Below are 24,199 nucleotides of genomic sequence, written 5' to 3'. Positions count from 1 at the left end.
CTCCGCAACCCTGCCCCCTTGCGTCATTACGTAATCCCCCGCACGGGGCCCTCCCTGGCCACGCCCTAGGCGGAGCCAACCTGAGCTCTCGCCCCGCCCCGCCGCGCCCTGCCCGTCTCCAAGGCCGCGCCCCGCCCCTTCCGGCGTGGAAACCAAGCGCTCCAGGCGTCCGGAGTGGGGGCGCGAGTTGTGGGCCGGCGTCGGGCGGGTTCCCGGCGAGCTCGTGTCCCTGCGCCCGCTCCACAGCTGGGGGCCCGGGTATCCTGAAGACTCAGGGACCCTAAAGGCGACGCCTCCCCGCCCCTCTGTCCCCTTCACAGACGGGGAAGTGCAGAGAGGGCAAAGTGCAGAACTTCTGATGCGAGTCGGGGGCGCCACCGGGGTCCGCTCCCGCCGGGCGTTTGTGCCGTCGGGGGCATTGGTTGGACTGATATGGCCGAGACCCTTCCCCGGGGGTCGAACTCAGCTCACCCGCTGGGGGGAAGCGATGGCGGCTGACGGCAGCGCCCCACACCTCAGAGCCTGGGTTCCCCTGGCTGCCAGTGCTTCACCCAGTGATGGCTAAAGTGGTTGGGGTCTTGGCTCCCAGCCGTGGACGGGAGCGTGTGTGCTCTCTCTCTGGTTCCAGAATAAATAAATACATAAGACTGGATCATGCTGTTGGGGAACCAGGGGTTCGCCGAGCCCCCAGCCGCAATGCTTTTGATATTTACCGTATCAAGACCCAGTATCTCTGCCCCGGCTTGCGGGCTGAGGTGGTGGCGCAGCGGCTAAGCCTCCGCTTGGAACACCCCGATCCCCTAGCAGAGTGCCGGTTGAGTCCTGGCTGCTCACTGCAGGTGGCGGAAGATGGCCCAAGTGTTTAGGCTCCTGCATCCACGTGGGAGACCTGGATGGAGTCCTGGCTCCTAGCTCCTGGCCACAGGAGCCATTTGGGGAGCGAACCAGCGGATGGATGATCTCTCTCTTTCCACTCTGCCTCTCAAATAAATACAATTTGTTAAAAAAATAATCAGCACGCTGTTAAGGGACTGACACAAAGACAAGAGACCCTAAATGATACAGACCCGGAGTTAACACAATTAACATCTCAGTGCAGGTCTCTATTCTGAGAATTTTCGCTGGAACCCACAGTCCCCGCTCGAAGAAACGAATGCCCGGTCTCCACTTGGAGGCAGACAGAGCACACGCTGGCCTGGTGCCTGGCCCATCAAAGGACAGCCATGTGCTCTGTACTGACCACACACTGCTCACCAACCACGCGGAACACAAACATCCACTGTCCTGACCCCTCGGGGAGCTGGGGACTTGAGCCTTGGCGACCGGACTCCTTGCTCTGCGCTTTGCAATACACACCTGCTTTTCCCCCATCGCCCCCGAGTCTGGTTGTCTGGCCCTGCATCGGGCAGGTGAACCCAGTTTGTGGGGGTGGGGGAATTCTGTAGCAGCCAGCTTGCGGGGGGAGTGGTTCCATCACAACCCCCAAGCTGGGAGTTGGAACCTGGTCGTGGCTGATGGTCCCTAATCTCCATTCCCCTCCCAGGCGGGCACCCAGTGGCTTCTCCCCTGCCAGCTGGGTGCTGTGTCCGCCTCACAGACATTAGGTTGTGTAGAAGACTTCCTATACATCCTTCAAGATCCACTGTAGCCGCCCCCTCCCCCTCGATTCCTCCGGTTGAAGAGAATCTCTTGTACCCATGTCCTCAAAGCACCTGCCAGAGACTACCGGGAAGTGTTGTAGAACTGGCCTTCCCCGTGCCCGCCGGGGACCCCGGAGATGATTGGAAGACAGGTTCTTGTGTTTGCACCACGAAGGTTGAGGCACAACGCGGAGAGGAGTGGTGAGCCAGGTGGTGAGGTTTGACGGGTCAGGGTGTGCATCAGAATGAATGGGCACGTCGCCTGGTGGAAGAGAGAGAGAGAGAGCATTCAGACTGAGAGAGAGAGAGCGCGCATTCAGACTGTGGTGAGCAAGGTCACATAGTTGAATGGAGCAAACACACCTGACCGGCCGGGCGGGCGGCTCATCAGGGAACAGGGTCCAGTTCCTCTGGCAGTCTCTCCTCTTCTCTTGCAGGAAGGGTTTGCTGGGTGTGAAACAGATAAAAATTCCTCCTAAGGTTGTATTCCCTGGCGTTATCAGTCTGGTCGCCCTCTCAGGCGCCTGGCAAAGCCGGATCCTTCTGGGGAACTTTTCTTGGGGAGGAGGAGAGGTTGGGACCACCTATGAAGTTGCCGGGTCTCCCGCGTGGGGGTGGGCAGGACTTGGTGCGCTTTCAAGGCCACCACATTCCTTTCCATGGGGGCTTTGTTTTCCTTAGAGCCTTGCCCCACACATACGGCTAATTTCTAACTTCCTGCCTAACAGAGGTAGGTTTTATTTGGAAAGAAAAAAAAAAAATTATGGCTGCAACAGCTGGGGCTGAGCCAGGAGCCTGGAACTTCATCCAGGTCTCCCATGTGGGTGGCGGAGGCCCACACATTTGGTCCATCTTCCACCGCTCTCCCAGGCGCATTAGTGGTGCCTGTATGGGATGCTGGTGTCGTAGGCAGGGACTCCACAACACTGGCTCTGCCAGACTGATCTTCCATCTGCAGGTTCACTCCCCCAAATGCCTGCAACAGGCAGGCCTGGGTCAGGCCCAAGCTAAGAGCTTGGGGCCCACTCCGGCTCTCCCATGTGGGTTGCAGGGACCAAAGCACTTGATCTGTCTCCAGAGATCACTGCTCAGGAGTTCTTGGTCTGCAGGCGACAGGTGTGGTAGGAGAGGAGAAATAATGAGAAGTGCACCCAGACACTAGGCGCGTCTCAGGGAGGGTCTGAGACCGGAGGAGTTTGTCGGACGTGTATGGGTACCCTGCTTCTTCTCCCTACCTCCTTAATTTGGGAAATTGTGGGTGGGGGATTTCTGAATGTGGAGGTATGGATAAATCCTCCCAGGATGGGGCCAGAGCTGTGGCGCAGTCGGTTAAAACCCTGGCCTGAAGCACCGGCATCCCATATGGGCGCCGGTTCTAGTCCTGGCTGCTCCTCTTCCGATCCAGCTCTCTGCTGTGCCCTGGGAAAGCAGTAGAAGATGGCCCAAGTCTTTGGGCTCCTGCACCTGTGTGGGAGCCCCAGAAGAAGCTCCTGGCTCCTGGGTTCAGATCGGCGCAGCCATCTGGGGAGTGAACCAGTGGATGGAAGACCTCTTTCTCTGTTTCTACCTCTCTCTGAAACTCTTTCAAATAAATAAATTAAATCTTAAAAAAAAAAAAAATCCTCCCAGGATCTTGTCAGCACAGTGTTATTGGACCTAATCCTCTCCCTGGGGTGGGCGCCCAGGCCACTGGGATAGGACCTGTAGGGGTTCCACGCTTGTCACGTGGCCACACCCAGAGCGACATCGTAGTCACTGCTGACCAATCACCCAGGGCTTAGGGGCAGCTTCTGCTGGTGGCTGGGCCGGTGGCCCCTCCAGCGCCGGACACCTGTGCCACTCAGCACCTCCTCTGGCCTCGTCCGGCCCTGCTCGGCTTCCGTAGGCAGGCCTGATGCCACAGGCCCTGCCCTGACTCCCAGCTGTGCCCTAATTCCCAAGCACCAGCTCCAGAGAGGGAAAAAACTGGGAGGCAGGTGTTTGGGTTTAATTTGAGGCGGGCTCGGAGGTCACTGGGGGCTGAGCACACCAGGTGGCCATGGCGCCCCGTGTGGTCATTAGGGAAGCCGGCAGCACAGCTGAGTCCTGGGAGTGGGGGGAGCAGGTGCAAGACCTGGGAGGGGCACGTGTTCTGCTGGGGCTGGTGGCAAAGAGGTGGCTCAGGGGACAGCGTTTCAAAGGTGCTTTCAACAGCTGCCCCCTCCCCGCCCCCCGGCCAGCCATCTCGGTAACCTGAGCCTAGCCCAGGACCCACAAGAGCCCCAGGGAGGTGTTTACCCAGAGTCCTGGGCCCTTAGGGCTGGCAAGCTGAAAAACCAGTTGGCTGGAGGTTTTCTTCTTGAACATTCCAGAGAAAGTGGTGGGTGGGGACCGGGAGGGAGGAGGTCGGGCTCCTAGCGTTGGGGAGTGGTCATCCCTGGGGCTCTTAGGGACAGGCTGGGGGTCGCGCGGGTGTGGAGGTTGGGGGAGGGGGCTGTTGCGGCCCAGCCTCAAGCCGGAAGTCTCCGGAACCGCCCCCTCCCCCTCGCCGCGGAGGTCCGGTCGCCACTGCATCCGGCGCCAGCCTCGCTGTCACGTGGGAGGAGTCGTCTCGACTTCTCTGGCGTGTGGTCACCCAGCTCCACGCCCCGATCCCGAGCTCCTCCCGGCACCGCCCCCGGTACCAGCGCCAGCGCTCTGGGATTTCAGCGAAGGTGGAGGGTGGGGGGCGTGACCTGCGGCGGCGAAGGGGTTAAGGCCGGGAGGCGGCGGCTGTCCCACGACTGCACCTGGCCCAGTATCGGTCACGTGGCCGGGGTTTCACCTGCCCCGCTGAGCAGGGACAATCGTGCTGCCTGTTCCAAGGCCGGTCGTCTTGGCGACAGGCGTGCGCCTGGGGAGGTCACCGGGGCAAATTCCTGCCAGCCGCCGGGGTGGGGCCGGGGCGGGGGCTGCGCTGGGGGCCGTGGGGGCGTCCCAGCGACCCCTGGCAGTATCCTGTGCACCTGTCACCGCCCCACCCCCAGGGAGCCCCTAGGAGACTCCCCCCTCCCTATTTGTCCTCTAGCGTGGCCGTCTCCTGCCGGCTTGTGGACCAGAGCTGGTGAAGCTGCCAGTCCTATACATTACCAAGCTTAATCCTCGCAGCAAGCTGTAATCCCGAGGGTCTGCCCGCGTGCCCGCCCCGCCCCGCCCCCCCCCCCACTCGCTGGGCACTGGGAGAACATTGCTGATACTTTCAGTACCCCCTAGGAAGTGGCAGGCGCCTGCCTTCTCTCTCCTAGCCGCGAACAAAAGAACAAATTAATGAAGTGCACAATCATGGATTGTGTGGAGTGTTTATGTTCCTCGGGGCAGGTTAGGGAGGCCCTCCCCACCCCCCAACCCCCCCCCCCGCGGGAGAGGGTGTCAGCAGGGGGCAGGGACTGTGCCTGTTCCCTTCCCTGCAGCTCTGGTGCCAGGACCATCTCCGGGGGCCTCTCTGCCACCTGCACACCCCACCTGGCACCTGCTCTCCTCCCCTCCCGGTCACGCCCACAGATCCCTGGCTGGGAGCAGGCTCTGCTAACAGCAAGGGCTGGCAACTGTTTTTCTACCTCTAGACATGCAAGGGCTGAGGCCGGTTCTTAAACGGGGCAGGGCTGGGCCACTGCCTTTTGGACTCGCCAGGGGTGGTGGAGAGAGGCGGTGTGTTTTGAAACGTAGCCACCTGCCTCGGCTGCTCTTGATAAACCCCCAGCAGCAGTGCCTGGGCCCCACACTTGGGAGCTTTTGTTTACCGTGCACCTGCTAGGTGCAGGATGACGCCAGGGAGGCCTGAGTGAGCTCCGATCAACCCTCACACCTGACCAAGGCGTCGGCACACACAAGCAAACAAGCGCCAGAAATCCCGGGGTGGGGCTGGGGAAGCGGACTCAGCAGAAGTGAATGATCGACAGGTCACGGTGCAGGAGGAATGTTCTAGAAGGGGGGACATCTTCCTTCTTTATGAACTTTAATTAATATTAATTAATTTTATTTGAAAGGCAGAGAGAGAGCGCGAGCGAGCGAGCTAGCTTCCATCAGTCCAAATTCCCAAAACAGAAACCAGGAGCTGGGAATTCCATCTAGGTCTCTCTTTCTCTGGGCTCTAGGTCCAGTGCTCTTTGCCTCTCTCTGCAGAAGGCGGAGTGGAAACGCTGGTTCCTGTGTTTCCAAAGCCCCAGCCCCGAGGGGAAGAGAAAGGTCTTTGAAGAGGCAGTGTCTTGGCCAAGCATGGGAAGGGGCTCTGTCACGTGCGGTGACTTTGGACAGGGCCCCCCCGGGGGGAAGAATAGCACACAGGGGGCTACTAGGCTGGAGGCAGCTTGCAAAAACTGTCGGTCGCCCCAAGCGCAGAGCCCAGTGCCAGCCGCAGGACCGCGGTGTCACAGAGACAGGATGATGGCTGCCCTGTCGCTGCTGCCTGGGCTGGATGTTGTCTAGCGGGAACCAGCGCAGGCTCTGGGGCCTGCTCAGCAGGGTTGCAGCTAAACTTGTCTCTGGCTGCCTCAGTGGTGTGAGGGAGAGACGCTGAGCCCTGTGACAGAAGAGAATGCCAGGGCCCATCTAAGTTTGCAGACTGCCGCTCAGGAACGCCACAGGGCTCCGTGCACCTGCGGGTCCCCAACTGACTTCCTTTGTCAGTCAACGATCCGGTCATCCCTTAGACAAACATCCACTGTGCACCTGCTAATGCCAAGGGTGAATTTTGGAGGTAGGGATACAGCAGCCACCTGAGCCTGTTTATCCAGGAGCACAGGAAACTCTAACCCCCTCAAAACCCTACTCTCCAGTGGAAAAGGAGACAAGCCATAAACAGATACATATGTGAGTGCAAATTGTGATACACTCAGCGAGCAGGGTGCCGTGTGGGCAATAAGAGGGGGTGGGAGATAATAAGTAGGGCCAGTAAGGGGCCTCAGGTAAAGGGAAACTGAAAGATAGGAAGGGGGACATCAGGAACAGGCGAGAGCATGTGCAAAGGCCCTGGGGTGCAGGAAACCTCATTTTGCTAGAGGGACAAGGAGGAAAGCAGAGGATGCTGGGACAGAGAAAGCCATGGAGAAAGGTAGATGTGAATGAGCAGGTGCCTGTTGAGGGATTTACTCTTTCTCCCGGGAGAGACGGTGATGTGGGAGTGTGGGGCCGCAGAGGGAGACGGCACAGCACCCAGGGCTGGGCCAGGCCAAAGCCAAGAGCCTGGAACTCCATCCGGGTCTCCCACGTGGGTGGTAGGGGCCCAAGGACTTGAGCCATCCCCTGCTGCCTCCCAGGGTGCTGGACAGGAGGCAGAGGCGGGGCCTGATCCCAACTATCTCTGATTTGGGCTGCAGCAGGAGCTGTGGCTGCCCCACTCCTGGTGCTCTGTGCCACGTGGCTCCACGCTGGGTCTGTTAATCCGTTCGGTCCTCATGATGACTTTGAGAGGTACACCGTGACCAAGGATCCCTCTGTCTGACGTGAGAGAATCCAGCCCCAGAGGCTAATTGTTGTAGATCACACACCTTGGACATGACAGGGCCGGGATCCAATCCCCAGCTGGCTGGGCTCCTGGGGCCACACTGTGAACCCCTCCTCTTCCTTCAGGAGACCAAGCAGGTGCCGTGAGTATTGCAGCTGTGGGAAGGGGCCGGGGCGGGCTGATGGAGGAGAGGGCCCAGGCTGGAGCAGGTGGAGGGGGCGCTGGTCCCAAAGGGCTTGCGGAGGGGCAGGAAGTGGGGGACAGGGAACAAGTTGTGATGTCCAAGGCCGGCGCTGCGGCTCACTAGGCTAATCCTCCGCCTTGCGGCGCCGGCACACCGGGTTCTAGTCCCGGTCGGGGCGCTGGATTCTGTCCCGGTTGCCCCTCTTCCAGGCCAGCTCTCTGCTGTGGCCAGGGAGTGCAGTGGAGGATGGCCCAAGTGCTTGGGCCCTGCACCCCATGGGAGACCAGGATAAGTACCTGGCTCCTGCCATCATATCAACGCCGTGCACCGGCCGCAGCACACCGGCCGCGGCGGCCATTGGAGGGTGAACCAATGGCAAAGGAAGACCTTTCTCTCTGTCTCACTGTCCACTCTGCCTGTCCAAAAAAAAAAAAAAAAAAAAAAGTTGTGATGTCCAAAGCTGCTGAGAAAGTGAATGAGCTCTGGAGAGAGAAGTCAAGACCCCCTTCCACTCCCCCCAGCCCTCCCCCCCCCCGGCAGCCCCCCCGCCACCATGGCCTTGCTGGGAGTGCTGGGGAGCAGGGACAGATGGACTGCTGAGTGGTCTGGGGTAGGGAGGGAGTGGAATTGGATGAGACCACTCTTCTTCATTTCTTTTTTAAGATTTATTTATTTTGTTTGAAAGGCAAGTGAGAGAGAGAGAGAGAGAGAGAGGTCTTCCATCCACCACTTCACTCCCCAAATGGCCGCAACAGCCAGAACTGGGCCAGACCAGAGCCAGGAGCCAGGAGCCAGGGCCTCTTCTGGGTCTCTCGCGTGGATGCAGGGGCCCAAGCACTTGGGTCATCTTCTACTGCTTTCCCAGGGGCATTAGCAGGGAGCTGGATCGGAAGTGGAGCAGCCAGGACTGGGTTGCCGGCCTCACACGCGGTGGCTTAACTTGCCTTGCTCCAGCGCTGGCCCCTGGGCTCATTCCTTTGGGGTTCAGGTTGGTGATGGAATTCCAGGTGTCCCTGCCACCTGTCAGGACGACATCCAGGGCAAGTCCAAGGTGTTTCTCAGGAATGTGGCAGCCTAATCTCCCCAGATCTTCCCTTCCGGGCCCGCTCTAAATGGCCACGACTGGCTTCCGCTGGTCAGCAGTTACCCCTGGACCTGACAGTGCGGTCTGTTCCGCGTGTCCATTGCTGTAGCCAGTGGACAGCCAGTAGGCGCGTGCGCAGTGTGAGTTTATCCACACCAGGGCATGCTGGCTCTCCGAGTATGCCCATATGCATTTTGATTGAAATGGCCATGTCACCCTCATCAATATATCCTTTTTAAATATTTTATTTATTTGTATGCGAGGCAGAGTTACAGAGGGAGGGAGGGAGAGACAGAGAGAAAGGTCTTCCATCCACTGGTTCACTCCCCAAATGGCCACAACGGCCAGGGCTGGGCCACGCCAAAGATAAGAACCAGGAGCTTCATCCGGGTCTCCCACATGGGTGCAGGGGCCTGAACACTTGGGCCACCCTCCACTGCTTTCCGAGGCCATCAGCAGGGAGCTGGATTGGAAGTGGAGCAGCCAGGACTCAAGCCAGTGCCCATATGGGATGCCAGTGCCGCAGAGTTCAAAGTGCAGCTCCTCTGTTGACTATCCTCATGAACGTCACACAGATACCATGCCTCTGCCTCCATTTTCCTACCTGTAAAATGGGGATGATGAGGATAATACCATGAATCACTCAACCTTTGCACTCTGCAGTTGTAGGCTGTTCTTTTTGCTCACGGTGGACACCATGAAAATGCTAGCTGCCGCCATCCACTCTGTCCTCTGCCCTCCAGCGGAGGTCGTGTCGATGGACGCCATGGCTACCTTTTCTCTGTGGCTGTGTCTCTCAGCCCAGCGCCTGTGGCTTCCGCGGAGTACCGCCTCCCCACTGACGGTGGCGTAGCATCCTTCACTGAACCTCCTAGCTCTGTCATTTGTCTCTAAACACGCCCCTCTGGGCATCTGTCCTCAGAATCCAGCCGTGTCCGCCTCCTGCCATGCCATGGGAGATGCAAGAATAGGTCCTTATAGTTTGCCAATCTGGGCCAGTGCTGTGGCATAGCAGGTAAAGCCGCCGCCCTGCAGTGCTGGCATCCCATATGAGTGCTGGGTCGAGCCCCGGCTGCTCCATTTCCCATCCAGCTCCCTGCTGATGAGCCTGGGAAAGCAGCGGAAGATGGCCCCAGTCCTTGGGCCCCTGTACCCTCATGGGAGGCCCAGATGAAACTCCTGGCTCCTGGCTTCAGCCTGGCCCAGCTCCAGCTGTTGTGGCCATTTGGGGAGTGAACCAGCGGAAGGAAGATCTTTCTCTCTGTCTCTCCCTCTCACTGATTGTAACTCTACCTCTCAAATAATAAATAAAATCTTTAAAAATAAATAAATAAATAAAGCTGATTCCTCCTTCTTTGCCTATTTTGCTATTGAATTATTATATTTGCTCTTATTGATTTGTAAGGACTTTTATTTTTTTAAAAAAAGCTTATTTATTTTCATTTACTTGAAGACAGAGAGAGTGAGAGTGAAAGGCAGAGTGAGAGATTTTCCGTCTACCGGTTCACTTCTTTTTTTTATTTTTTTATTTATTTTTTGACAGGCAGAGTGGATAGTGAGAGAGAGAGAGACAGAGAGAAAGGTCTTCCTTTGCCGTTGGTTCACCCTCCAATGGCCTCCGCAGCCGGCGCACTGCGGCCGGCGCACCGCGCTGATCCGAAGGCAGGAGCCAGGTACTTCTCCTGGTCTCCCATGGGGTGCAGGGCCCAAGCACTTGGGCCATCCTCCGCTGCACTCCCGGGCCACAGCAGAGAGCTGGCCTGGAAGAGGGGCAACCAGGACAGAATCCGGTGCCCTGACCGGGACTAGAACCCGGTGTGCCGGCGCCGCAGGCAGAGGATTAGCCTAGTGAGCCTCGGCACCAGCCCTGGTTCACTTCTCAGATGCCCGCAATAGCCAGGGCTGGGCCAGGTTGAAGCCAGGAGCCTAGAGCTCCATCCGGGTGACAGAGACCCAAGAGCGTCCTGCTGCCTCCCCGGATGCATGAGCAGGAAGCTAGGTCAGAAATGGAGAGGCCGGGACTCGGCTCAGTACCGTCATGTAGGGTGCCGGTGGCCCAGGCAGCTGGGCCTCGGCATCTACCCCTGGAAATCCCAACAAAATGCTTTGTTAACATTAACCATTTTTCTGTGACCTATGATGCAAATATTTTCCCTTGTAATCTTTAAACTCTCATAAATAATACATATAAAAATATATATATGTACATATATATTGGCAGGCAGAGAAAGAGAGAGAGGGCATCTTGCCATCCACTGGGCCACTTCCCGAATGTCCACAATGGCTGCAGGCACTCAACCCAGGCGGCCCACGTGGGTGGCAGGAGCCCAGTCACTGGAACCACCCCCACCTCCGCACAAGCAGGAAGCTGGAGTCAGGAGCTGGAGCCGGGACTTGAACTCAGCCGCTCTGACGGAGGGGTGTGCGGGGTGGGGGTGGGGTGCCTGTGTCTCAACTGCTAGGCTAAACCCCAGCCCCATGTGAATGTTTTTATTGGGGTTAAAAAGTGCACACAGCCGCCTCACCATCCTAACCGTGACCGCTGTACCCCCCCTGGGGGGGGGGGCTGGGGAGCGGCTGCCCAGGGTGTCCCCATCTTGCGCATCTGACACCCACGCAGCACCTCCCCGTCCCCCCGCTGTGCCAGGCCACTTCCAAGTGCTGGGACTCCGACTGCCGCCGCTGCCCTGGGCGCTGCGTGTGCCTCTTGCGGCTGCTCTGTCTCCCTTGGCGTCCGGGCCTCAGGGTTCACCCACGCCGGAGCAGGTGTGGGTCTCCCTTCCGTGCAGAGGCCGCACCGGGTCTGTCCGGGCAGCCACTTCTGTGCCTTGGTGCTTTCCATCCCTGCCTCTGTGCAAATACCGGCTTTGGATTCTCTGTGTATATCCAGAAGCAGAAACCTGACTCGCGGTGGTGCTAATTAGTTCAATTAAAAACAAACAGAGTCCAATTACTTTAAGAAATTATTGAGAGAAAGACACACACACACACACACACACAGAGAGAGAGAGAGAGAGAGAGAGAGAGACAGATCTCCCACCCATTGGTTCACTCCCCAGATACCCACAACCTCTGGGTGTGGGCCAGGCAGAAGCTGTTGGGGCAAAGGTTGGAAATTCAGTCCAAGTTTCCTGCATGGGTGCAGGGGCCCAAGCGCTTGGGCCATTCTCCGATGCTTTTCCAGGTGCATTAGCAGGGAGCTGGATCAGAAGTGGAGCAGCCGGGACTCGAACCGGCACCCACACGGGGTGCTGGCGCTGCAGGTGGCGGCTTTACTCAGTACGCCACAGTGCTGGCTCCAGAACTTTAATTTTCACCAAGTCCAGTCTGCCTATGGCTTCTTTTATTGCCTGTGCTTTTGGTGTCACACCCGAGAAATCATTGCTGAACCCAACGTTGTGAAACTTTGGCCCTGCATTTTCTTCCAAAGGTTTTATAGTTTTAGATCTTATGTTTAGGTGTTTGATCCATGGTTTTTAATTTATTTAATTTTTAACTATTATTTATTTATTCAAAAAGCAGAGTTAGAGAGAGGCGGAGGCAGAGAGAGAGACAGAAAGAGAGAGAGAGAGAGAGGTCTTCCATCTGCTGGCTCACTCCCCAAATGGCTGCAACGGCCAGAGCTGAGTTGATCCGAAGCCAGGAGCTTCTTCCAGGTCTCCCACGCAGGTGCAGGGGCCCAAGGACTTGGGCTATTTTCTACTGCTTTCCCAGGCCATAGTAGAGAGCTGGATGGGAAGTGGAGCAGCTGGGACTCGAACCGGTGCCCATATGGGATGCCGGCACTGCAGGTGGCAACTTTACCCGCTATGCCACCATGCCGGCCCCATCTTCCGCTTTCTCAGGTGCATTAGCAGGGAGCTGGGTCAGAAGTAGAGCAGCTGGGACTTGAGCTGACACTTGGATGTGGGATGCCGGCATCTCAGGCAGTGGCTTAACCCACTGAGCCGGAACGCTGGCCCCGAGATCACATCTAGGAGCTGAACTGGTACCTAGGAAACTGTTTTGCATGTGGATATCCAGTTTCTTAGCGCTGTTTCTCAGAAAGATTGTGCTTATAACATCAAATGATCTTAATATCCTTTTAGAAAATCATTTGAGCGCATTGTTGAATGTTTATTTCTGGGCAGCCTAGTCTGTCACATTCGTCTATATATCTGTCTTCATGCTAGTGCCACAGATTCCATGCCCATCAAAACTCCAAGAAATAGAAATTTTCATCTTAAAATTCATATGGAATCACAAAGAACCCCAATAGGGAAAATAATTCTGGAAAAGAAGAACAAAACTGTAAGAATTCTACTCCCTGATTTTAAAACTTCCTGCAAAGCAACAGTAATCAAAACAGCGTGGGGGCTGGCACTATGGCATAGAGGGTAAAACCGCTGCCTGAGGTGCCAGCGTCTCAATGGGCACTGGTTCGAGGCCCGGCTGTTCCACTTCCGATCCAGCTCCTCGTGAGTGCACCTGGGAAAGCAGTGGAAGATGACCCAAGTGCTTGGGCCCCTGCACCCACGTGGGAGCCCTGGAAGAAGCTCCAGGCTCCTGGCTTCATCTCCAACCATTGTGGCCATTTTGGGGAGTGAACCAGCGGCTGGAAGATCTCTCTCTCTCTTTTTGTACCTCTCAAATAAATAAATAATTTTTTTAAAAGTCAATCTCAATTTAGGTAATGAGAATTAAAAGAGAAAGAGCGAGAGAGAGAGAGGTCTTCCATCCATTGGTTCAGTCCCAAATGATTGTAACCTGGAACTGGTCTCAGGCCAGAGCCAGCAGCCCAGAGCTCCATCTGGGGTCCCCATGCGGGTGGCAGGGATCCAGCTACTTGAGCCATCACCTCTGGCTTCTCAGGGTGTGCAGCGGCAGGAAGCTGGAGTCAGAAGTGGAGCTGGGACTGGAACGCAGGCACTCTGATGTGGGATGTGGGCGTCTCACCCCCGCCCCACTTCAGCCTTAGAAAACCACTCTCCCGCAGTCTTCCAGTTCTTTCACCGTCCCAACAGGAACTGGGAGAAGGTGGAGGGAAGAGGAGGAGGAATGGGGGCGGGGCTGGGTTTCAAGGTCTGGTCTGGGGAAGGGGCTGGGAGGGGCTGTTTTCAACCTGCTCTCTTCCAGTTCCTGGAGGCTGAATTCCCTGCCCAGCCCTGTGGCCACACCCCTGCATGTCACCATTGCTCCTACTTTTGGCTCTCGCCCAGGCGATGACCCAGCCTGGAAGGCTTTCCCCTCCTGCCGTCTGTGGCCAACTTGTTCCAGACCTGATCTTCCCCAGCCTTTCTAGATCTTGTGGGCTTTGAACTCTTCTGGAATCTATTTACAGCTCCTTGATGGCACTTAAGACACAAATTGTATCTTCTCCAAACTGGGTCATGGTCGTGACCTTTGCCTCACCTAAGCACTAAGCACTCCCTGGGGGGAGGGGGCCTCCTGGGGTTGGGGGTGGGTTCCGCATAGGGCAGTGACTCAGGTTCAGGATTGCTCTGCGATGGATGGCTTGGCTTGGAAAGGGGGATTGCGGGGTTTGGGAGGGAGCCTGGGGCCCGGAGGCCTTCCCAAGGCTGTGACAGAAAGACCAGACCGTGGTGATGGGGCAGGTCACGGATCCAGAACCAATGGGAAAGCTGACAGGTGAGGGGCTGGCATTGACAGGAGGGAGCAGGGGTGGACACCCGGTCCCGGCAGGTTCTCAGCCTGGGCGGCGTTGCTGGGTGCGGCCCACCTGGCACAGTTCTTATAGGGTCAACCCTAGCAGGGGCTGGAGGCCCGGCGCACCTGCCGCTCTCCCTGGTCTTGGCAGAGGCCGTTGGCAGGGGAGGGGGAAGCAGGACTGTCTGTTCTTCCAGGCCAGCCGCAGACCTTGAGAGAGCCAGCATTTGTTTGATAAAGCCTTTGGCTCTGGGTCTGCACAGGAGGAAGAGAGAACAGGTGTGGCCAACTGGGCTGGCCCCAGCGGGAGGCGGGGTGAGCGGGAGCCTCAGGGCCTGGCGGGGGTGGGGGTGGGGGTGGGGGGCTCCAGGGGTGCGGGGGTAGGGGGGTGGTTGAAAGAAAGCCAAGTAATTTTCTCAGGATCCAGCCTCCTCCCCAAGTTCCCTGGGGGTCCCGCCTGGCTGAATCCCCCAAAGCAGAATGCTAGGAGCTCCTCCCCTACACCCAGGCCCGTGCCAGCTGCTCCCTGGGCAGGCAGGCAGGCTTTCATTCCACAGACATTTCCAACCAGCCTCCCGGTGCCAGCCTGGGTGCTACAGACGGAGGGCTAGGGACATTGTCCTTGACCTTGAGAGGTGACCTTTCGGGGGGTGGGGAAGTGTGGGACAGGTCAGCAACTGGAGGCGAAATGCATATTTTGATATAAACAGGCATGGCATGGAATTTACCTTTTCTTAAAAAAAAGAATTTTTCAATTTATTTGAGAGGTAGAGTTACAGAGGGAAAGAGGGAGAGACAGAAAGGTTCTGTCCTCTGGCTCACTCCCCAAATGGCCTCAACAGCCACAGCTGCACGGGTCCAAAGCCGGGAGCCAGGAGCTTCCTCTGGGTCTCCCACGTGGGTGCAGGGGCCCAACATCTGGGCCATCTTCCACTGCTTTCCCAGGCCATAGCAGAGAGCTAGACCAGAAGGGGAGCAGCAGAGACTTGAACCCTTGCCCCATATGGGATGCCGGGGCCAAAGGTGGAGCATTAACCTACTGCGCCATGGTGCCGGCGCCCTCAACTTCTTTTTTTTTTTGTACCAAGATAAACTTTTCATTTTATTTTCCACTATTTTTTTAGAAAATAAGCTCATGGCTTTAACCTGCTGCACCACAACACTTGCCTCAATAAACCCAGACTTAAAAAAGAAATATAGGGGCCAGTGCTGTGGCACAGCGGGCTAACGCCCTGGCCTGAAGCGCCAGCATCCCACATGGGCGCCAGTTCGAGTCCCAGCTGCTCCTCTTCCAATCCAGCTCTCTGCTGTGGCCTGAGATAGTAGAAGATCCCACCCGAATCCCACCACAGGACAAGCCCAGAGACTCTTTCTCCTCCAGGTTCACTCCCAGTCGGCACTGCTCCCCAAGCCCACTCTTTTTTTTTTTTTTTTTTGGACAGGCAGAGTGGACAGTGAGAGAGAGTGACAGAGAAAAGTCTTCCTTTGCTGTTGGTTCACCCTCCAATGGCCGCCGCGGCCGGCACACTGCGCTGATCCGATGGCAGGAGCCAGGTACTTATCCTGGTTTCCCATGGGGTGCAGGGCCCAAGCACTTGGGCCATCCTCCACTGCACTCCCAGGCCACAGCAGAGAGCTGGCCTGGAAGAGGGGCAACCGGGACTAGAACCCGGCACCCCGACCGGGACTAGAACCCGATGTGCCAGCGCCGCAAGGCGGAGGATTAGCCTAGTGAGCCGCGGCGCCGGCCCCAAGCCCACTCTTGATCTAGGTCCCTCCTCTTCATCGAGGCCCCTTGACCCAGAGCCCTCCCCACCCTGAGGCTTCTTCCAGCTCTTCCCAGGACCCTCAAGGATGGCCACCCCTCCCCCACCCCAGCTGTTCCCCTTCCCTCTCCCTGCTTCCTGCCCTGAAGGCTGGTCCCCTTAAGAAAGCTGTTGGGGGCCTGCACTGTGATATAGCGGATAAAGCCACTGCCTGTAGTGTCGGCATCCCATATGGGTGTCAGTTCGAGTCCCAGCTGCTCCACTTCCGATCCAGGTTTCTGCTGTGGCCCGGGAAAGCAGTAGAAGATGACCCAAGTCCTTGGGCCCCTGTGCCTGTGTGGGAGACCTGGAAGAAGCTCCTGGCTCCTGGCTTTGGATCGGCGCAGCTCCGGCTGTTACGGCTAACCAGTGGATGGAAGACCTCTCTCTCTCTCTCTCTCTCTCTCTCTCTCTCTCTCTCTGTAACTCTGACTTTCAAACAAATAAATAAATCTTAAAAAAAAAAAAAAAAAAAAAAAAGCTGTTGGAACATCCCCCCCTTCCTGGGCTCTTACCCAGAGTGGCCTAAAACTGGTCCACTGACTCTTCATGGACCCCACTTCCTCTTCCCTGCGGGTGTTCCTTAAGCGGGGAGTTCTTTGGGAACTCTGGCTTCTACTAAGAACTCAGTGTGCCACAGGGGCCCTTGGCTCCAGCTTGGCTGCAGCCGGGAGAGCGTGCGATACAATCGCTCAGGAGTCATTGCCAGGCCGGCCAGCCCCCAGTCCCCCGGGGTGACCTTGGCTCGCTGGCTTGGCCCGGGGGCTCCCTTCTGAGCACCACGGGGTCTACGGGCTCTGTCTGAGTTCGTGCCTCGCGTTCACTACCCTACCATAGCCTGGGCATCGAGGCCACCTTGAAGCACTTCTTTCGGTTTCGAGACCGACCTCACCCAGTCCCCTGGTTTCGGTTGCCAAGTGTGTGTTCAGAGGTGCCAGGTCTCAAACACAGGCCTCGCTGCTTCCTGGATGCCTCCACCTGGAAGCCCCACAGGCTCCCCAGACTTCACACACTCGCAGTGGAACCCAGGGACGGGCATTTGGCCTAACAGTTAAGGGGCCCCCAGCCCATGTCGGCTCATGTTGTTGGGTCCCTGCTACGCAGGTGGGAGACCTGGGTGGAGTTCCAGGCTCCTGGCTTTGGTCTCAGCTCAGTCCTGGTCATTGTAGGCATTTGGGGAGTGAGCCAGTGGATGGAAGCTCTTTTTGTATTTGTCTCTCTGCATCTTAAATTTTTTGGGGGGGCCAGCGCTGTGGTGTAGCCGGTAAAGTCTCTGCCTGCAGTGCCAGCATCCCATGTGGGTGCTGGTTCGAGTCCCGGCTGCTCCACTTCCAATCCAGCAGCTCTCTGGTGTGGCCTGGGAAAGCAGAGGAAGATGGCCCAAGTGCTTGGGCCCTTGCACCCACGTGGGAGACCTGGAAGAAGCTCCTGGCTCCTGGCTTCAGATGCGAGCAGCTCCGGCCACTGCGGCCAATTGAGGAGTGAACCAGCAGATGGAAGCCCTCTCTCTCTCTCTGCCTCTCTGTAACTCTGCCTTTCAAATAAAACTTAAAAAAAAAAAAGAAAGAAAGAAAGAAAGAAAGAAAGAAAGAAAGAAAGAAAAGCAAGGGGCAAGCGTTGTGGTATAGGGTGTAGAGCAGCCACCTGCCATACTGGCATCCCATATGGGAACCGGTTCCAGTCCTGCCTGCTCCACTTCCAATCCAGCTCCCTGCTAATGTGCCTGGGAAAACAGCAGAAGATGGCCCAAGTGCTTGGGTCCCTGCACCCAGGTGGGACACCCGGAAGAAGCTCCTGGCTCCTGGCTTCAGATCAGCTCAGCTCTGGCCGTTGCGGCCATTTGGGGAGTGAGCCAGCAGATGGAAGCCCTCTCTCTCTCTCTGCCTCTCTGTAACTCTGCTTTTCAAATGAATCTTTTTTATTTTAAAGGAAAACAAAATGGAACCCATCACCTTCCCCCAGAAACCTGGGCTCCTATTATGGTCAAGGGCCCTACTATCCAATGAATGAACTCAGAAGAAAAGTTGGGGGTACTCCAGAGTCACCCATCGCCCCCACTCTGCATCTCCCCTGGCTCTCAGACTCTGCCCAGCCCCACCAGCTGCCCCTGCCTCCTAGCCACCACCCTCTCAGCCCTGATGTCTCAGAAGGTTTCCCTACAGGCCTTCCAGGGAGAGCCTTGGAGAACCCACACGCGTCCCTTCCCTCTGCGGGGCCCTGGGCCTCGGGACCACCCTCCCACCCGCGATCCCTCCAGCCGCGGGGAATCCCAGCATCGCTAAGCAAGTAGCCTCCTCTGGGCCTGGGCCAAGCCCCTTTGAGCAGCAGATTCTGAGGCCTCGCGCCCACCTTACCTCTGTTGGGGGGGACCCATGAAGATGGGGTCCCTCTCTCTTCCCTAGGGAAGAGAGTCCCTGTGGCCTTGCCCCCCTCCCCCACCAGCCAGCTGGAAGCACCCAGGCCAGTCTCTCTGTTTTGTTCACTGCCTGACTTCCCAGGGAGCAGGCTCCATTTTTCTCCCTACTGACCCTCGGTCGGTCCCTGCTAAACTCTATCCAGCAGGACAGCGGAGGAATCCAGCCAAAGGGGACCCCTGAGGGGGGGCGCTCAGGACAAGGAGGCGCCAGCCACTGCAAAACGAAAAGGCTTTTATTGAAAAATATCCTGGCTGCCGGGCCCTGCCCAACCCGGCATTTGGGGCCGGGGAGGGGCCCGACTAGGCGGGCGAGGGGCGGCGGCCGCCTGAGCCCCTCTGCGCGAGCGAAGCGGCGCATTGTTCCTGCGGGTTGGTCCCTGGATCCCGCAGTCCGGTGCGCCCCGGCCCGCAGAGCGGCGAAGGGCTGGCGAAGGGGGCGCGGGGCCAGCCTGGTCTCGGGCGCGAGGCCGTCCGTGGGTCCCGCGGGCGCTCCAGCTGGCGGCGGCGGCGGCGGGGCGGGGGTCTTGCCTCGCCTAGCGCTCAGACGTAGTCCTTGCGGTCGTAGGCGGTGCCCGCGGTCGTGCCGGGCCCGGCGGAGCGCGGCGCCGAGTAGGCGATCTTGGTGGTCGCGTACTTGTCGCGCGGCGGGCAGGAGCAGCAGAGCAGCGCGCCCCCCAGCAGCTGCAGCGCCGAGGCGGCCCAGCCCACGTACAGGCCGGCGCCCATCTCGCGCTTCTGCGCCTCGGGCACCAGCGGGTTGTAGAAGTCCTGGATGATGGTGTTGGCCGACCAGGACACTGGCACGAGGGTGAGCAGCGCGGCCAGCAGGAAGAGCACGCCCGCCACGATGGTGATCTTGGCCTTGGCTGTTTCGTCCTGCACGCAGTTGGTGCACTGGGCACCCACGAGCGCCACGAAGAGCCCGAAGGCGGCCAGCAGGATGGCCACGACGATGAGGGCGCGGGCCGCCTGCAGGTCCTGCGGCAGCGCCAGCAGCGAGTCGTACACCTTGCACTGCATCTGCCCCGTGCTCTGCACCACACAGTTCATCCACAGCCCCTCCCAGATGATCTGAGCCGTGATGATGCTGCTGCCGATGAAGGCGGACACGCGCCACATGGGCAGCGCGCAGCACACGATGGAGCCCAGCCAGCCCAGCACGGCCAGCGACGTGCCGGTGATCTCCAGGCCCATAGACATGGTTGCTGCTCGGAGGCCGGTTCCGCCGGCGCCGGGTGCAGGGAGGCGAGGGGCCTCTGGGCCTGGCGGGGAGCGGCGGCGGCGGCGGCGGCGGCGGCGGCGCGCGGGCCGGAGGCCGGACGCACGGACGGACGGACGCGGGGACGGCGGCGGAGGCTAACGGCGCGGCTCCGCTCTCTCGCGCCGCCGCTGCGTTTGCACCTGCTTCTGGTTCGGCGGGCCGGGGCCGGGCGACTTAGCTCCGCGAGCCAGCGCTCCGGCGGGGGCGGGCGGGGCGGGGCGGGGCCGGGCCTGGGGACCGTGACGTGGCCCCCTCCCACCTCCACCGTTCGCCCTTAGGAGGACGGACCTGGCCGTCGTGCGCCCGGGTCCCGGGTGCTGCGGGCGGGAGGGGCCTGCCCTTCCCACTTCGACTCCGCGTCCCCCGGAACTTCAGCGACTGTTGGTGCAAATCGCAAACTGCCGCCTCCAACCCCACCGTCCTCAAAGCATTTCGGCGCCTCGGGCGCGGGAGGGCTGGGGGCGTGGAGCGCGGCCCAGTACCCTAGAAGGTCGAGCCTGGGAGCACCCAGAGAGGGCGTGGCCGCAGCTGTTGGGCGGAGCGGGCTGGGTGGCCGCCCGCGGAGCTGCACCTGCTCCGGGCGCATCTTGTACCCGCCCGGCCTCATCCAGGCATCGGGGTTTTCCAGCCCCGGGGGAGCTGGGCTCGGAAGCCAAGGACCAGCTGTAGGGGTATCCAGATCTCCCGGGGTCCAAGAGGGCGCCTGCATTCCTCCCCAGCCCCCCTGCAGTTCCCGGCGCTGGCAGTGAGCCTGGATGCCTTAGCTGAAGTGCTCCACGCTCCCAGAAGCCCCTGCTGCTCCCCCCCTCCAGGGTCCCCCCACCTCTCCCAGAGCCCTGTCCTCTCTCTCTCTCTCTCTCTCTCTCTGGGTCTCTGGTCAGGGCCGGGGTCCACCCCAATGCAGGGGGTGGTGGAACAGGTTTGATCTAGCAAAAATGGAAAGTTGGAAATGTTTTCCACGAAGTCCTGGCTCCCACACCAGGGCACTCCCTGGGAGGTTCCGCCTGGTCTGCTCCCCACCCCTCATCCTGTCCTCCCTTCCCGGGAGGCTTGGAGCTCCTGGCCCCAGCGGCTCCAGCCTCTGCTCCCAGCGAAGCGCCTCCCTTGCTCACCCTGTTTAAAATCCCAGCTCTGTTCCCTGCAACAGCCTGGTCCCTTTTCCCACCGTATCACCTCCCTCGTTGTTTAACACGGCCGGACATGCTCTGTACATTTCCTATTTTATTTTTAAATCACTTATTCAAACATGTTATTTTCATTTTATTTGAAAGCGAGCGAGCGAGCAACCTTGGAGCTTGGTCTCCGATCTGAGTCTCTCACATGGGTGGCAGGGACCCAAGCACCTGCCAGGGTGCTCCTGAGCAGGAAGCAGAGGAGCTGAGACAAACTCAGCCGCTTTTTTTTTTTTTTTTTTTTTTTTGACAGGCAGAGTGGACAGTGAGAGAGAGAGACAGAGAGAAAGGTCTTCCTTTTGCCGTTGGTTCACCCTCCAATGGCCGCCGCTGCAGCCGGCGCACCGCGCTGATCCTGGCAGGAGCCAGGAGCCAGGTGCTTTTCCTGGTCTCCCATGGGGTGCAGGGCCCAAGCACCTGGGCCATCCTCCACTGCACTCCCTGGCCATAGCAGAGAGCTGGCCTGGAAGAGGGGCGACCGGGACAGAATCCGGCGCCCCAACCGGGACTAGAACCCGGTGTGCCGGCGCCACAAGGTGGAGGATTAGCCTATTGAGCCACGGCGCCGGCCCGCTTTTTAAATTATTATTTTGAAAGGCAGAGGCAGAGAGAGAGAGAGAGAGACAGAGAGAGAGGTCTTCCATCCGCTGGTTCACTCCCCAAATGGCAGCAACAGCCAGAGCTGCACCAATCCAAAGCCAGGAGCCAGGAGCCTTTTTCAGGTCTCCCATGTGGGTGCAGGGGCCCAAGCACTTGGGCCATCTTCCGCTGCTTTTCCCAGGCCATCAGCCAGGAGCTGGATTGGAAGTGGAGCAGCCGGGACTTGAACCAGCGACTGTATGGGATGCCGGCTCTGCAGGCGGCAGCTTTACCCACTAAGGCACAGCAAAGGCCCCTATCACTTTTTTTTTTTTTTTTATGTTTTATTTATCTATTATCATCTTGTCGGAAAGGCAGAGAGACAGAGCTCTTCCATCTGTCCAGCAAAGACTGGGACCTGGCTGAGGCTGGAAGCCTGGAACCCAGGACAGGGACCCAAGTACTCGGGCAAAAACCTGTCTCCAGCTCCATGGGGGAAGCCAGAATGCCCCCAAATGGGCAAGGATCTGGCCAACTTTACTCACTGGCGCTGAGTGCTCTGGGGCTAGTGGATTGACAGGGATTGATGTTACTTGCTCATTTTCTCCAGCCTGGCCTGCCTGGCCCCTCCTACTGAACTGATTGACTGACTGGGGGGCTTTGCGATCCTCTAGCCAGATGGCACTGAGCCAGGCATGCAGCCTGCACCCTCTCCCAAAGCCTTGCAAAGCCTGGGGAGATAGAAGAGGAAGGCAAACAGGGCCAGAGGCCCATGGCAGCCAGGGTCCTACCTCGTGCAGGGACAAAGGTCTTGGGCTGGGTCTGCTGGGCAGGGCTGGGAGTGCTGGGCCAGAGGGCTCAGCTGGTGCTGGGTGGGGGCTGCCCTGGAGGAAGTCTGTGCAGGCCAGATCTCTCTGGAGGTTGACTCTGGGCCAGAGAAAGGTGGAGACTGCAGGGGTGCATATGTGTGTGTGTACGTGTGGCTGGACACAGCACAAGGGTGGGGATGGGGTGGGGGTGGGGCTCCTCTGGGCTTCAGTGGCTCTGAGCTCTGACTTCTGGGAGGCTGGGGCAAGTCACATGGCCTCTCCTGACTCAGTTTACCCTCCTGTGTAATGAGGAAAAGGATGGCTAGGTGACTCACCTCATGGGACTGCGGCGGTGACAAGGACAGCTGCAGAGGCTGGAGCCCTGGGTGGACTTGGGAGGCTCTGGACAGGTCCGAGTCTGAGCCTGGCTCCGCCCTCCCGGGTCCTGCCTGAGACCCTGAGCGAGCCCCTTTCCCGCCCTCAGCCTCAGTTTCCCCATCTGTGAGATGGGGGTTGCCGTGTGGCCAGCAGGAAGCAGTGGCTTGGTTCCAAGCCTTAGGGAAGTGTGCTTGCTGGGCTGGGCTGCCACAGGTGAAGCAAACAGGACCCAGGGCCAAACTTCAGGAACTCTGCAAACAACACTTTGGCTCTCAGCAAACAGGGCCCCAGTCAGCTTCTTACAACCTGGTGATAAATAGAATAAACAGTTCCATCAAAAAACGGGCACAGGGACTGGCCAACACGACGGGGTAGTGCCTCACCTCAGTTAGAGTGGCTTTTATGAACGACAGAAAAAACGGAAGATCGTGGCCGGCGTGGCAGTGCGATGGGTTAAGCTGCTGCTTCTGACATCTGATTCCCATGTTGGAGTGCTGGTTCGAGTCCCAGCTGTTCCACTTCTGATCCAGCCCCCTGCTAATGCACCTGGGAAGGCAGCGGAAGATGGCCCAAGTGCTTGGGCCCCTGAACCCTTATGGGAGACCTGGATGGAGTTCCCAGCTCCTGGCTTTTGTCTGATGCAGCCCTGGCTATTTGGGCCATTAGGGGAGTGAACCAGCAGGTGGAAGACCGCTTTCTCTCTCTCTCTCCCCCTCTTTCTCTAACTCTGCCTTCCAAATAAATAAATACATCTTTAAAAAGTAACAAAGAGATTCTTAACAGCATGAGTCATTCGGGAAATGTACATCAAAGCCACCAAGAACTACCACCTCACTTGCCACTAGGCTTGCTCCATCAAAACCGCGCACCCAGCGGGATGCGGGGTCACTGGGTTCTCAGGTTCTGCCTGGGGGAATGGGCAGTGGGCACAGATTCTTCTGAAAACAGTCCTGGTGCTTCCTCCAGAAGAGTTAGCCGTGTGGCCCAGCAGCTCCACTGCAGGTGCCAATGCTAGTGATTGCGCCAAACAGCTTTCTGCATAATAGCTAACCAGTGTAGACACCCACTTGGTCAATGAATGAATGCAGGCTACCTGTGCAATGGAATAGTATTCAGCCCTGAAGAGGAAGAAAGGAGTGATGCGTGCTACAACATGGGCCAACTTTGAAAAGCAAGAGTAGCCACTTTCAAGGGATGCTACGTGCGTGCATCCATTTACCAAGAACTCTCAGAATGGAAAAACCTACAGAACATGGGCTGAGGAGCCGGCGTTATAGCACAATGAGTGATGCCGGCATCCCATATCAGAGCATCAGTTCGAGTCCTGGCTGCTCCACTTCCAATCCTGCTTCCTGCTAATGTGCCTGGGAAGGCAACATATGGTGGCCCGAGTCATTGAGCCCCTGCCACCCCGGTGTGGGAGACCCAGATGGAGCGCCTGCCTCCCGGCTTCAGCCTGGCCCAGCCCTGGCTCTTGTATCTGTCTGGGGAGTAAAGCAATGGGTGGAAGATTCTCTCTCTCTCTCTCTCTCCCCACTTCTTCCCTCCGTCTCCTTCTCTAACATTTTTTTTTTCTTTTCTTCTTCTTCTTTTTTTTTTTTTTTACAGGCAGAGTGGACAGTGAGAGAGAGAGACAGAGAGAAAGGTCTTCCTTTGCCGTTGGTTCACCCTCCAATGGCCGCCGCGGCCGGCGCGCTGCGGCCGGCGCACCGCGCTGATCCGATGGCAGGAGCCAGGAGCCAGGTGCTTTTCCTGGTCTCCCAT

At 58.3% G+C, this 24,199-nt stretch overlaps 1 protein-coding gene and 1 long non-coding RNA gene across 3 annotated transcripts; both read right to left on the bottom strand.

Moving 5' to 3' along the window:
• Positions 1–147: 147 nt before the first annotated feature.
• Positions 148–4,426, bottom strand: LOC127488040 (uncharacterized). 2 transcript variants are annotated; one of them, XR_011384501.1, is made up of 4 exons: positions 3,918–4,426; positions 2,004–2,087; positions 1,713–1,902; positions 148–975 (listed from the first exon to the last, which is right to left on the bottom strand). It is a non-coding gene; the product is annotated as an uncharacterized lncRNA (long non-coding RNA). The 2 variants fall into 2 exon arrangements; XR_007915432.2 differs by lacking the exon at positions 148–975 and having other exon boundaries at positions 990–1,902.
• Positions 4,427–18,451: 14,025 nt separating this feature from the next.
• Positions 18,452–19,671, bottom strand: CLDN3 (claudin 3). Its single transcript, XM_002721962.5, has one exon. The coding sequence runs from the start codon at positions 19,434–19,436 to the stop codon at positions 18,777–18,779; it is 660 nt and encodes a 219-aa protein (XP_002722008.1). The 5' UTR covers positions 19,437–19,671; the 3' UTR covers positions 18,452–18,776.
• Positions 19,672–24,199: the final 4,528 nt, after the last annotated feature.

This window comes from Oryctolagus cuniculus, chromosome 19 (genome assembly GCF_964237555.1).
Source record: "Oryctolagus cuniculus chromosome 19, mOryCun1.1, whole genome shotgun sequence".
Classification (NCBI taxonomy): domain Eukaryota; kingdom Metazoa; phylum Chordata; class Mammalia; order Lagomorpha; family Leporidae; genus Oryctolagus; species Oryctolagus cuniculus.
The sequence above is the reverse complement of the archived record's forward strand: the minus strand, read 5'-3'. Positions and strand labels throughout refer to the sequence as shown.